General features: G+C 33.7%; 1 protein-coding gene and 1 long non-coding RNA gene across 4 annotated transcripts; one reads left to right on the top strand and one right to left on the bottom strand.

The window, feature by feature from the left end:
- The first annotated feature begins 1,190 nt into the window (after positions 1 to 1,190).
- On the top strand, positions 1,191 to 11,942 carry LOC145592516 (DEAD-box ATP-dependent RNA helicase 14-like). 2 transcript variants are annotated; one of them, XM_081649041.1, is made up of 7 exons: positions 1,191 to 1,302; positions 6,179 to 6,526; positions 6,626 to 6,895; positions 7,367 to 7,717; positions 7,995 to 8,072; positions 8,184 to 8,250; positions 11,746 to 11,942. In XM_081649041.1, the coding sequence occupies exons 2-4, from the start codon at positions 6,518 to 6,520 to the stop codon at positions 7,628 to 7,630; spliced, it is 543 nt and encodes a 180-aa protein (XP_081505167.1). In that variant the 5' UTR covers positions 1,191 to 1,302; positions 6,179 to 6,517; the 3' UTR covers positions 7,631 to 7,717; positions 7,995 to 8,072; positions 8,184 to 8,250; positions 11,746 to 11,942. The 2 variants fall into 2 exon arrangements, with proteins under 2 accessions (XP_081505167.1, XP_081505236.1); XM_081649110.1 differs by having other exon boundaries at positions 8,181 to 8,250.
- On the bottom strand, positions 2,064 to 5,251 carry LOC145592442 (uncharacterized). 2 transcript variants are annotated; one of them, XR_014102424.1, is made up of 5 exons: positions 5,054 to 5,251; positions 4,401 to 4,463; positions 3,772 to 3,837; positions 2,987 to 3,132; positions 2,064 to 2,332 (listed from the first exon to the last, which is right to left on the bottom strand). It is a non-coding gene; the product is annotated as an uncharacterized LOC145592442 (long non-coding RNA). The 2 variants fall into 2 exon arrangements; XR_014102428.1 differs by lacking the exon at positions 4,401 to 4,463 and having other exon boundaries at positions 5,054 to 5,250.
- Positions 11,943 to 12,595: the final 653 nt, after the last annotated feature.

The raw sequence follows: 12,595 nt of genomic DNA, 5'->3' as shown, positions 1-12,595 counted from the left end.
TGTTTTAAAGGAAGTTTTAATCAAATTTATAATGCTGGAATTTTATTTAAAGAAGTAGTATTGTGATTTTAATAAAAGGGGTTTGATTACCCATTAAAAGAGAGATTAATTAAGGGTTTTAAAATAATTTTCTGATTTTTATAAAGTTTTAAACTTGCTGTAATTCCATGAAAAAAGGTGTATTTTAAGGTTTTCATGAAAGAAATTTAAAGAACTGTATATAAACTTTTGATTTTAATTAAAGGGAAGGTTTAATGTTGTTTATTAATTGGATTTTAAAGGTCTTAAAGTAAGTTAATATTGCTGTAAATTTGATTGTTTGAGAATTGATTGAAGTTTTATTGTTTGGTTTAGGAGAGGAGTTTATTGAAGGTGATTTCTAGTTAGTAAAGTGGCATACCAACTTGCTTACTCAAGGTAGGTACGAGCTACGAAACCTTGGCTTTAGATCACTACTACAAATCCCTTGGTTTTTGGATGCTATTGGTTCGACGCTATGTATGGGGTGTTCACTTATAAAAAAATTCCTGCTTATTTTCGACGCTTTTACATGTTGAATCAGTTCTTGACAAGAAAAAGCGTCGACAAATTCGTATGATTTGCACGTGACTCAAGGCAACCTAAGGAAAATTAAAAAGAAAACAAAAAAGAAATGTTAAAAACTGGCTTATACCCAGGCCACGAATATACCCAAAGTACTCTCTCTCTCTCTAACTCTTAGATCCCAGCACCTCAACACAAACTCCTTCGTCACTGAAATCCTCTTCGATCTCTCAATTTCTGGATTTTCTCTCCTCTTCTCAATCATGGTGCTCGAGGTTTTTCCTTCTACTCAATCTCATATTAAATTGCTTCCTACAACAATTTCAAAATTAGGGTTTTCAATTTTACTGACATTTTATTATTCCCCCTTTTTTATTAGAATTTTCAGGCAACTATAATCTGCATCATCAATTCGGAGTGGATGCGTAATGGTGATTACTCGCCCACCAGATTTCAAGCTCTTTCTGATGCTGTTAATCTCATCTACGGCGCTAAAACTCAGGTTTTCTTTCTCTCTCATCACTTTTTTTAAGCCCTAATTTACAATTTGGGGGTTGAATTTTTTATCAATAGTGTTTTTTTATGAATTTGGTAGTTAATTGTGGATATTACTTGATTGGTTTTGATGTTATTGATTGATTTCGTGTAGTCTAATCCGGAGAACACTGTCGAAATTCTGACTATGGATGGAAAAGGTGTTCGTGTTTTGGTCACTCCCACCAGTGATCTTGGAACGAATGATATTGGCTTGTATGCACGGTTAGTTTTCGTTTGATATATCGTGAATTGATTAACATAAATCTTGATTATGCATGTTATTGAATCTGTTGTTGTGAATGCATGATTAGAAAGCATGGATTTTTTAAAAACTTTTGTAGCATGTAACTTAGCTGACTTGAGGATTATCACATTACATCTAGTTAGGTTCACTACTACAAAAAAGGCCTTAGAGAACTGTTATTATATTATAGGCTTTATAGATCGCCTTAGGGGCGTTCTTCTGCTAAGCGATGTATAAAGTATAGAGAACGGGTCGTTTAGGCGTTTTATATATGGACAAATAGAGAACAGTTGTTAGTCACAACCGTTCTCTTTTCCCTTCTTAAAATCGTACACTAAGGAAGGAAAATAGAACGGTTTAGGCCACTTAACCGTTCTATATTGCATTACAATAGAGAACGGTTAAGTTAGAAAACAGTTCTTTAATGTTTTTTTTTTAAAAAAAAAAATCCAACCATTTATATATTTGATAATTCAAATTCCCCTGTACGTATTTTATCTTGTATTATTCCTGTATTTTGATAATTTGTATTATTTTTGTATTACATTTTTAGACCTGTATATGTTGTATTCCTGTATTTTATCTTGTAAATTTATCCTGTGAGAAAAATTCCACATTTCCTATGTAAAATAAACTCATGCTCTTGTATGCGTGCAATATAAACTTCAGTATAATAAAATTAACAAAAATATTTCCAAATACAACGAAAGACATTAAAATATGCTTCATATATATAATTTAAAACATCCAACCACAATTAAATTGAACCATTCATCCAGAATTTGTTCTATACAAATAAATACGTGAGTTAAATATCAAAACACATTTCTAATTAATGTTGATTTAAAAAAATTATGCTTAGATATACCAATACCATATTGATCTAAAATTCAGATATATCATTGTCGTCGTCATTTGGTTGATAATATCGGTAACATATGAAATCCACCCTTCCCTAAGCTCGTCGATCATTTGTTGAGAATATGTAGGAAGAACTTGCTTTAAATACTACAAAACATTGTAAAATACATACATATTAGTAGTTAATAATATACACAATAAATTCATCTAATTAAATATAAATAAGTATATCTTTTTTGATCTAATTTAAGAAGAATAGCTGATACCCAAAAGGCTGCTCTCAATCTTATCAAAAAAAAAAAAAAAGGGCTGCTCTCAAGACACATAACAGCCATGTGCATAATAGTTTCTGTCAATGCCACATCTAGACATCTAGTACATATCTGATCTAAGTTCATACCCATGCTCACAAGGTTGGGACGGGTCTACAGCAGAATTTTCTAGCCCAAAACAAGAACCCAAACCACAATTAGTGAAAGAATATAATAGTATATATACATCTTACAAACAGCCTAAACAGACATTTAAGGGAAATCATGATGATCTTAAGAAATAAGCAGTTACTGATAGAAAAGTTATAAGCCTAGAAGCATGGACTATAGAGCATCCACTTGCAGATCAAGACAGAAGGATACACAATATATAACTTAAAATCTATTGTGACAGTAAAATTATATAACCCACCAAATGCAAGTAAACAAAATAAAACATGTAGCTGCATGCTAATGATTCAAATGTGAAAATAAATAATCTATCAATCTAATTTCAAATCAAAATTGCACAGGAGAAAAAAAAACTCACATAGCGATATATAACCACCTCTTGGCATCTTCCCATGAGATAATGGCGACAGAAGCAATAATTTTTGGTTTAATGATAGTAGTAAGTTTTAATCACTTGACACCAAGTTTCTTGTCCATTTCTCCTGGTTTCTTCCTTTTATTCTACTGCAAAATTAAATTAGCAAAAAGAATGTGTTACCTCAAAAGTTTAATTACTATATCAAAACAAAAATTTTAAAATGAAGCAACCGGCACAAAGTTTTCTGTTTATTACTTTCAAACAAGAAACATAAACTTACTGATAAAGAGAAATTAGTAAATTTGACAGAGACATGATCATTAATTACTAAGTTCCATAACAGATATAGAAGTAAATACTACGGGATGCAAGATAGAAGTTCAGTACTTCATTGTATTAAAGATGCTAATGCGAAAACTCAATTAACAGCATCTAGAATCTGAAATAGATGTAATAATTCTCAGTAGTATCCAGTCACTACAGGAAAGTGTACTATAATAAGGAAGAATTTGGAGACTCGGAAAGCAAATGAAGAAAGCTCCAGTCATTAATTACGTCAGAATAGGGAAATCTAGAGAAACACAACTCTTGAGATGAGCCCCTAGAAGAGCTAGGAACAATGCCTCTAACAGATATCCAACTACAGACCATACCTCAGAAAGAACCACCGTGATGCAAGCAGACAAGTTAAAGCCCCATAAATACAAAGGCTTTTCTTGACTACTTCATCCAATGTTAGAAAAAAATAAAAGACAATATATAAAATAAAACAATATAAGTAAAACCTTTTTCTTTTCCTTCTTTGCCTCTGAAGAAGAGCTTTGTTTTTTATTCTTCGGGATGCTTGAGCCCTGAATAGATGGTAATACTAAGATGAAAAATGTTGGAAACACAACACTCAAAAGTTATAATTCCGAAATCACGGACTATAGAACATCTACTTGCAGATCAAGACGAGGAGGGACTGATGCATACAGAGAAAGAAGTTTTTGACATAAAGGAGGTCTTAAAAAAATGAAAAAAGAGGGCATGATACTGAAAATGAAACCTGAGGTGATGTAAGAGTTGCATAAGCATGCAAATGCAGGACATAAGCCTCCTTTACATAAATAGATAAAGGAGAACTTGCCAAAGTTAGTGCACAAATAAGGTGATCAGTAAGAAAGACTCTAGCATCATAAGCCATTAAGCATTATCACTCTAGCAGGGGAAACATTGGAGCAATCATTCACCTTAGCTCTGAGTCTATAAACATAGAGAAGTCAATTCACATTCATAGGGGATAAAAGTTCAATTAACCACTGAAGGTGAGGGAAGCTTCAAAAAGAGGAAATCTGGAGACACAAACCTCCAAGGTGATTTAGCAACAAAGTCATACGTCAACAACAATGTACAAAGAATAAAAAAAACTCACTCGTCTTTAACATTACCACAGTCCACATGTTATGATTCCCTTCTCTTCTCTCTTCACAATCAGCTACACCAATTCCACAAAAACACACTCCTTACTCATCATTGTAAGCATAGTAAAAACCATGACTAGTCTTATACATTTCTAGAATCAGATTTTATCATCGCATAGTTTCAATCACAAGATCTCATAACCAACCCTTTTATGAAAGAAAAGCAAAGAGAATCAATATTTTCTAAAATATATTACAAATTATTTACAATTAATATAGCACAATAATCCAGTGCTAATCAATTTTCCCTACCCCTCTTTCTTTATCTGATTAGGGTTCTAAATTAAACTTAGGTTAGATTATTTCGCTAAAATTATCTTTATTGCTATTGAAATAAATGTAAATTCGACAAAATTAAGGGTAATTTGATTCAACATACTGCAATTCGGCTGAAATATTAACATACAAACAATCGATTGAATTTATCCTTAAAACTAGAACTTTGATGTTTTTTTCAATCACCTAAATTCGAATTGCAAATTAATTTAATAGATGAAAACTATAAATTTAATTCCGTTTCCTTCATATTTTGAATGGTTCATGTGGTTAGATTGACAAATTATCAAAATTCAATTACTCTATGACAAATAAAATTCGAACCTACCTCAATGTAATGGTGGCTCAGCGAAGTGGTGGTGCTGCAGACATTGTGCGGCGGTGGAGCGGCGGCACGACAAACAGTAAGTGGCGGTGCATGCAATTGGAGGTTTTCGGTCAACTTGAAGCAATTAACAAGAAGTAGGGAGTATTTCTTTAAGAATTTTAACCAAAGGTATTTTTTAGTGGAATGGAAGTGAAAGTGAAATGAAAGTGAAAAACCTTATAGCCGCCTTTGATTAATTTGGGTAAATTTTTTTTTTTATATAACACTTTGTATATAATTTCCTCCTAAAATTAAAAAAATAATTAAAAAATACAAAACGGTTATCAAGATGACCGTTCTATATCCTCTATAATAATTAATTATTATTTTTAATTATTAGGGTGAAAGAAATAGAGAACGGTTAACTTAGCTAACCGTTCCATATGAATTAACTTACAGAACGCCTCTTATACAAATACGTTCTATATTCTTCTGGAGAACGCCTATGTTTGGTAACCGTTCTATATTTTGCAATCTCTAATCTAGTTTTTGGTGTAGTGGTTGATTTTAGGGGTAGAAGAAATTGATAGGTTGGATGGCATTTGGTTTCCGATCGTAATAGAATATGAAAATGCCTGGTTGTTATGTTAAGTTAGTGGCTATTGAACATAATTAGTCAATGGCTAATATATGTTGATCGATGAAATTGGTACAAGGTGAATGACTATTTTCATAATTTCGTGCTAAAATACCGTAGAATTAGTTTGTTACATTTAATTGTTGTGAAATAGCATTGAATTTGTAGTTATTATATAATAGTAGAAAGCCATTGTATTAGAATCTAGGGATTTTTTGTATGTCGTGTTTGGTTGTTGATTTTGGCCTGTCTTAGAAATTCATGTTTTTTTCCCAATTTTGGGTCTAATTGCAATTCTATGAGAAATACTTTGTGGGTTTTTCGCTTTAATTTAGGGTTCTAATTGCTTAGCATTCATACACCTTTATCTCTGATTGTTCTTCTTCATCCCTTAATCTCTCGTTTCTGTCCTTCAATATTTGTGTTTGGTTATTTTTTTTTTATTTTTGAGGAAAAATCTATGTTTGGTTACTAATCTAAGCTAATTCATATCATTTTGATATTCGCAGGCAGGGGAAAAGAATATTGGGAGTGAAAAGGGTAGCAAATAGCACCAGATTGTTTTAGAAATGGTTCTTTGTTGCCTGAGGTCAAAGATCCAAGGCAGATTTAATTTAGTTGGTTGTTTGTAGGAGCTAATGTTGTACTCTGTGCTACCCTCTGTTGGAGGGCTTTGTAATTGGAGTGCTCTTTTACGCTGGACCATTGTTTAAGATGGACTTTTCGAATCATCCAAGTTCGTGGCCGGCTTGCTATCAATGATGATTTAGTCTGCCACATGGTCCAAACAAAAAGAAGATGCCACCTCCCGATGTGGCTTGCATCTTGCAAGCATTCGCTACCTACATATGAGGATGGTGATTCTTCTTGCATGATCCTCTATAACTCATAATAGCTTAACTTAAGAACTTTTTAGCTCTTTTACTCAGCACTCTTGTGGTTTTTTGCTTTTACAGGTACACCAGACTGTATTTTCTGCTCCTACACCTATTCAAGCACAGTCATGGCCAATTTCAATGCAAGGTCGAGATATTGTGGCAACTGCTAAGATGGGTTCTGGAAAGACCTTAGGCTATCTTCTTCCAGGTTTTATGCATCTCAAGCAGTGCCGCAACAATACACAAATGGGACCAACCGTGTTAGTACTGTCACCGACAAGAGAATTGGCAACACAGATTCAAGATGAGGCTGTGAAATTTCGGAGGTCCTCCAGAATATCTTGCACGGTATGACATGATCTTTGTTTCTGTATTTACGTTGTCTTGCTTGATTATTTTTGGTGAGGGCACATCTACTTAATTGGATGTTGAACATGAATTTTGTTTGTTCCTTTTGAATCTGTTCTTAAATTAGGAATCTCTTTAGTATGTATTTTAATCTATATAGCAATATTCTTTTTTTCAGTTTTTGTTTTCAAAACTTGATATTCGAGTTATATGAATTACTACAATTTCGAGTAGAATTTTTTGGATGAATTTGATAAAATGGTCTGGGTCATTGTGGTAAGTTTTGGCTGGAGTCGTATGCCATTTTATATTGTTAATTTTTCATGAGTATCTTTTTAGAAGTACTGACTGGTAACCATATCAATCCCACTCCCATACATATACCTTGTGCTTGCTTATTTGTGCTGTTGTAATCGAGTATATATGGAATTGTTTCATCTCATAAAGTTATACCCTTATTTAATCATGCAGTGTTTGTATGGAGGGGAACCTAAAGGCCCACAATTGAAGGAGTTAGATACAGGATTAGATATTGTGGTAGCTACACCTGGTCGTTTGAATGATATACTAGAGACAAAGAGAATTAGCTTGAATCAGGTCTCATATTTGGTGCTTGATGAGGCAGATCGGATGCTGGACATGGGTTTTGAGCCACAAATTAGAAAAATTGTGAAGGAGGTACCCACTCGTCGCCAGACATTGATGTATACTGCAACATGGCCTAAAGAGGTCTGAAAGATTGCAACTAATCTATTATCAAATGTTGTCCAAGTTAATATTGGTAACACAGATGAACTTGTTGCAAACAAGTCTATCACTCAGGTAAATGCCAATCTTTTTTTTTTTCTTATTAAAGCAATTTAAATAGGTAACTTGCTATTGGCATTTAATTACTAGTTTCCATTGTGTGCTTATTTGTTTTCCAACAATGCATAATTCTCTTTATTGAGGGGCTTTGGACTCTACTTTTTCCCTGGAACAAATGGAACAAAAAATTTTTAAGGTCAAAGAAGAAGTTTATAGCCGCATTTTATCAGTGTTTTGCTGGTATAACAGACAATTTTTGTAAAAAGATTTGATTGTTTTTAACGCTATGCAGGGATTTGGAGGCTTTGACTACAAAATGTGAGCTTAGGGAGGAAGAGAGAGGTTCCTGTATAGTGGTATACTACTATAGGTATATATTCTCCAAAGTCTAAAAGGTTAATGGCTTTTTTTTCCTCTTTGGATTGCAAGTCTGAGCATTTTGTCAAAATTTGAACTTTGTTTTTCTCCCTCTTGGAAGCAGATTAAGAAACCATACTTGTGGCTTTCGACGACTAGACGTGTAACGTGAATAGTCAAGAAGAAAAAAGGTACATTACCATCCTCTCTTTTTTATCTTAGCTCTGCATATTTACCTATTATTTATATTCATTGTAGAAATTATAACTTAAGAATTTTGATAATACTGGCAAATGATGTCTTGTCTTCTAAGTGTATGGGTGTCTGGATACTTTTGGTAAGTTTGTAACTCCATAATTAGCTATGAACGTTGGTTGTGATTTTAATTTGCTTAAATTATTAGGTGGAAAGTGTAGACACCTACTTTAGGCCTCTTGTCCCGAAAGGAAGTGCGATGATGTTACAAAAATCCGTTCTTCATGTTAGATCAAAGTTGAAGTGTTTATGGACCATGAAAAGCATTATGAAGTAGGTTAAAACCCATATTTGAGACCAAGTTATCATAGAGCCTTGTTAGATTACTAATTAGGTCTAAAACGTGTTCATACATGTTTAAACTTGATTAATAACGGACCCAAATGCGTCAAATGCAATGATCGGATCCAATGGAACCTACATTGTTTAAAAAACGTGCCAAACAGAAGAACCAACTATCAAATTCCCATACAAGGCCTATAAAAATGGATAGGCCTTTCAAAGAGCTTTCTAACGGTATATTATAAGCCCAATTTCGAGCTAAAACGAAGAATTTATGATCAAAACACTAAACCGAGCCCTAAAACCGACACCCTTGCACTATAACGGCCATAAATTTTGATCCATAACATATTTAAACCTAATTACAATGGAATTGGAAATTAGACATTCATAGCTTTCCAATGATATCTCACACGCCTTAATACGACTTTGCAATCAAAAGTTATGGAAGTTTAAACAACGCGTTTTCGTATAAGGAAAATCGCAAACCAGCGCAACTCAATTAGTTGCACGCGCCTGGCGCGCGCGACTCATTGAGATGCGCGCGGCACCCAGCGCGACTCAGAGAGTTGCGCGCGCCACGTGACGGCGTGGCTCTAAAACCCTAAACCTAGATCCCTACACCTATAAATAGGGGTCTTCGTTCATCATTACGAAGACCGGAAAAATCAGAATTAAAACCCTATTATTCTCAAAACCCTAATCTCTCTACTTCTCTTACCATCATACTACTTTTCCCTCTTTCTTCCCAACTACTCTTCAACCCTAATCCATCCATTGAATCTCTGGAAGGTACGAAGAAGAAAGAAAGTCCATAAACACATTAAACGGAGATTTAACATAAAAGAAGAATGGTTAGTTTCCTGAGCACTTAGATAAATCACTTTTCTTTTATTGTTTAAATAACTTTAATTGAATAAATAGTGTTGTTTGATCACTTTAAACAATCTTTTAATTAATTCACATAGTATTCTTTTTTTAAGCAAGAATAAAATTTGATAATTAATTGTTGTTTTATCGCTTAAGACAAGGCGAATATTGTTTATTTTGTTATTTTCACGAATATTGATTAAACAAAGAATAACGACTTTTGCAATGTAATTCCTACGTGATTAATGCTTGTAAATAAAATCAACTAACTTAGTCTTTAGGTATCACGTTGCATATATTGTTTGGTAATGAAATTGTGAAAAAGGAAGAGCTAGTAGAGGTCTTTTAGGGCTAAGATAGCGATTCCCCTCTAAAGGGAACGTTATCTTAGTACCCTCGCTCCCGAACTCATTTCTGGTTTATGTAGACCAATTTGGGCATGGGTAAACTTATGATTAGTGCTAATTATTCCATTAACTCCACATGGAAGAAAGGCATGAACGAGGTTTATGAGTTTTCCAAAAACTCATTGCCGACTCCTACTTGTTTCTTTTAAAAAAAAGCGTGATGAGAGTATCATTTCTAATTCAAGGTCTCCCAAACAGTCAGGAATTCAAATCCTAATACAACCTAACAAGTGTAAAGTCCTAGGCTTTTAAAGGGCCAATGGGCATTTAAGGAAGGACCCCCTTTACGATGGGATCACCCTCCTTACAGTGGCGACTCCACTGGGGACTTAGAGGTTACAAGATTAGTTCATAGTTATGGTTCAAGGTTTCCAACACTAGGTTGCCTATGGATTGTAACGAGAACTAACTTGGATAATCTCTAGTTAGAGAGCGATATTCGAACGCATAATATCTTCCTTTTTCACAAAAGTAAAAATCAAACAAGCAACATTGCATCATGCATAATCATAGCACAGTTTAACCATTGGGGATTGGCTCATTGACTAGGGGTTACCAACACTAGACTTCTATCCCAAAATCAATAACAATCAACCCACCCATATCGCCAACAAAATGTTGGAAGGGCTATGTCGTGGGTCAACACGTTGAGTGATTGATTCGTGCATCGTCCCATAAGATATGGTACCTTTGGATACCCAAGCCTTGACCTTAGAATGACATTTTATGCTTTGACGGTTCCTTTTGTGTGCTTATGTGACTACATGAATATGTGCTTCGTTTCTAATCTAACTAATTTCAACTTGTTACCTAGAGATATAATAAAAAAAAATTCGCAAAAATTATGGTTCGACAAAAAAAAATTATCGTTCTTTTTGCGTTTTCGCAAAAAAAAAAAAAAAAAAAAACGCATGTGGTAGATGCTACTCTTGAAGATGCACTTTCCACTTTAGCGCAAGACGGAAAATTGCGAGCGATACTATTTTTTATTATAATGATTCGTTTACTTTCTTTATAATCGAACTAATGGCATTACTTCTTATGAGGTTCGTCGTTAGAAGTTCGCATCCCTTAATAGGACGTCATCAATATATTTATTCTTAAATGTGCCTATTTTCGTGTTCATCATGTTTTAGTTGTAATTGATCAACCTTGATTTAAGAGTATAATTTATTTACCTCTTCTATTGTTTAAAAAGAAAATCCCGAGAAATTTAGTTGGGATGATTGCCTCACACACAAAAAAAGAGAAATAGAACGGAAAAAAAAAAAGAAAAAAAAGAAATGTCGTTCTTAAAATAAAAAAATTAAAAATTAAAAAAAAAAGAGAGAGAGAGTATGATACAAAAAAAAATATTATTCTAAAAAAAAAAAGAGATAACGAATGATAAAACCGAGAAAATGATTTAATTATTTCCTGAATTTTACATTCGGAGGCCATCAATCTTTTAAAACAAATAGTAATATATTATCCTTTAAAGATAAGCAATATGAGAATCATAATTAAAAAAAAAACGATATTGATCTCTATTGTAATCTAAATGATCAACAAATACTATAGTATATTTGATCATTTTAAGGAGTGTGTTCGGGTCGATTAATATTTCTAAAAATTTGATGCGCACTTTCATTCCAACTTTCTTCTCTTTCTCTTCTACCTTTTTCGAAAACAATTCATTTGAAGTAAAATCCTTAGATGATTACCTTGTTGAAGTCAACAGAAATCATGACATTCCATTAATGATTGTTCGTGAATTTTTTTTGACATTCTTCATCAACAAACTTGCTTAAAGTGAATTCGTATTACAAGGATTAAGAAAAAAGAAATAAAACAATCATTTTGACTTAGGTTCATTGTTTGAATGCTTGGCAGAAAAGGTTTAAGTGAACGCGCTCAATTTCTCGTGATACACATTACTAGATCATCTTCCACATTCGCATACTAGTCCAATCATGGGTGACAAAGAAGCATTGGAGAAACTTAGAGAGGAACACCAAAACCTAAAGGCCCTACGAGAAGAAGAAGCCCAAATGAAGACTCATAAAAAAGCAGAAAAGGCTAAAATAAAAGCAAAAAAAAGAAAAAGAAAACATTCTGCAAGAAAAAGCAAGAGCCGAAAGAGTTGAGGCCTTGGAGAAATTTGTCCTTCGAGCTAACTGAAGGAATAAGTACTTCAATTATGAGCTTGCACCACAACCTAGTGGCAAGACTCTCCCAGAAAAGTTCTTGACTACGGATTTGCCAACCTTTAAGGTTATAGACAATCCTAGGACTCACTTAATGAGCTTTATTGGAATTATGGCATTGAAAGGGGTTGAGCCAAGCCTATATGCATGTACCTTTCCTCTTTCATTGGACCCAACTGCTAGATCATGGTTTTATAACCTTGATGCAAAACAAATTTCCACTTGGAGTGACGTTGTAAAAGCGTTTTTAACCCAATATGGAGATAACATCGAGCTCACAACTACCTTGTGCGATCTCGAATTGCTTAAGCAAGGGGAAAAATAAAGCTTCATTGACTTCTTTTCTAGGTGGCGATCAAAGGTTGCTCTTATTACACAAAGACCTCCGGATCATGAACTTGTCACAAAGTTCAAAGACAATATGTCTCCACCATACAAGTGCCATCTACAATACCTTGGTTTAGACACATTTCAAAAAGCCTATACTGTGGGAATATTAATTGAAAGGGACTTGATAAATGAAACCATGAATCATA

This window comes from Chenopodium album, chromosome 1 (genome assembly GCF_948465745.1).
Source record: "Chenopodium album chromosome 1, dcCheAlbu1.1, whole genome shotgun sequence".
Taxonomy (NCBI): domain Eukaryota; kingdom Viridiplantae; phylum Streptophyta; class Magnoliopsida; order Caryophyllales; family Amaranthaceae; genus Chenopodium; species Chenopodium album.
This window is presented reverse-complemented; position numbering and strand designations above follow the sequence as displayed.

Excerpts from the sequence above, each read along its gene's own strand:
- LOC145592516 (XM_081649041.1), top strand. Across the intron at positions 6,896-7,366 it reads CCTCCAGAATATCTTGCACG|TGTTTGTATGGAGGGGAACC; the intron begins GTATGACATGAT and ends TTAATCATGCAG.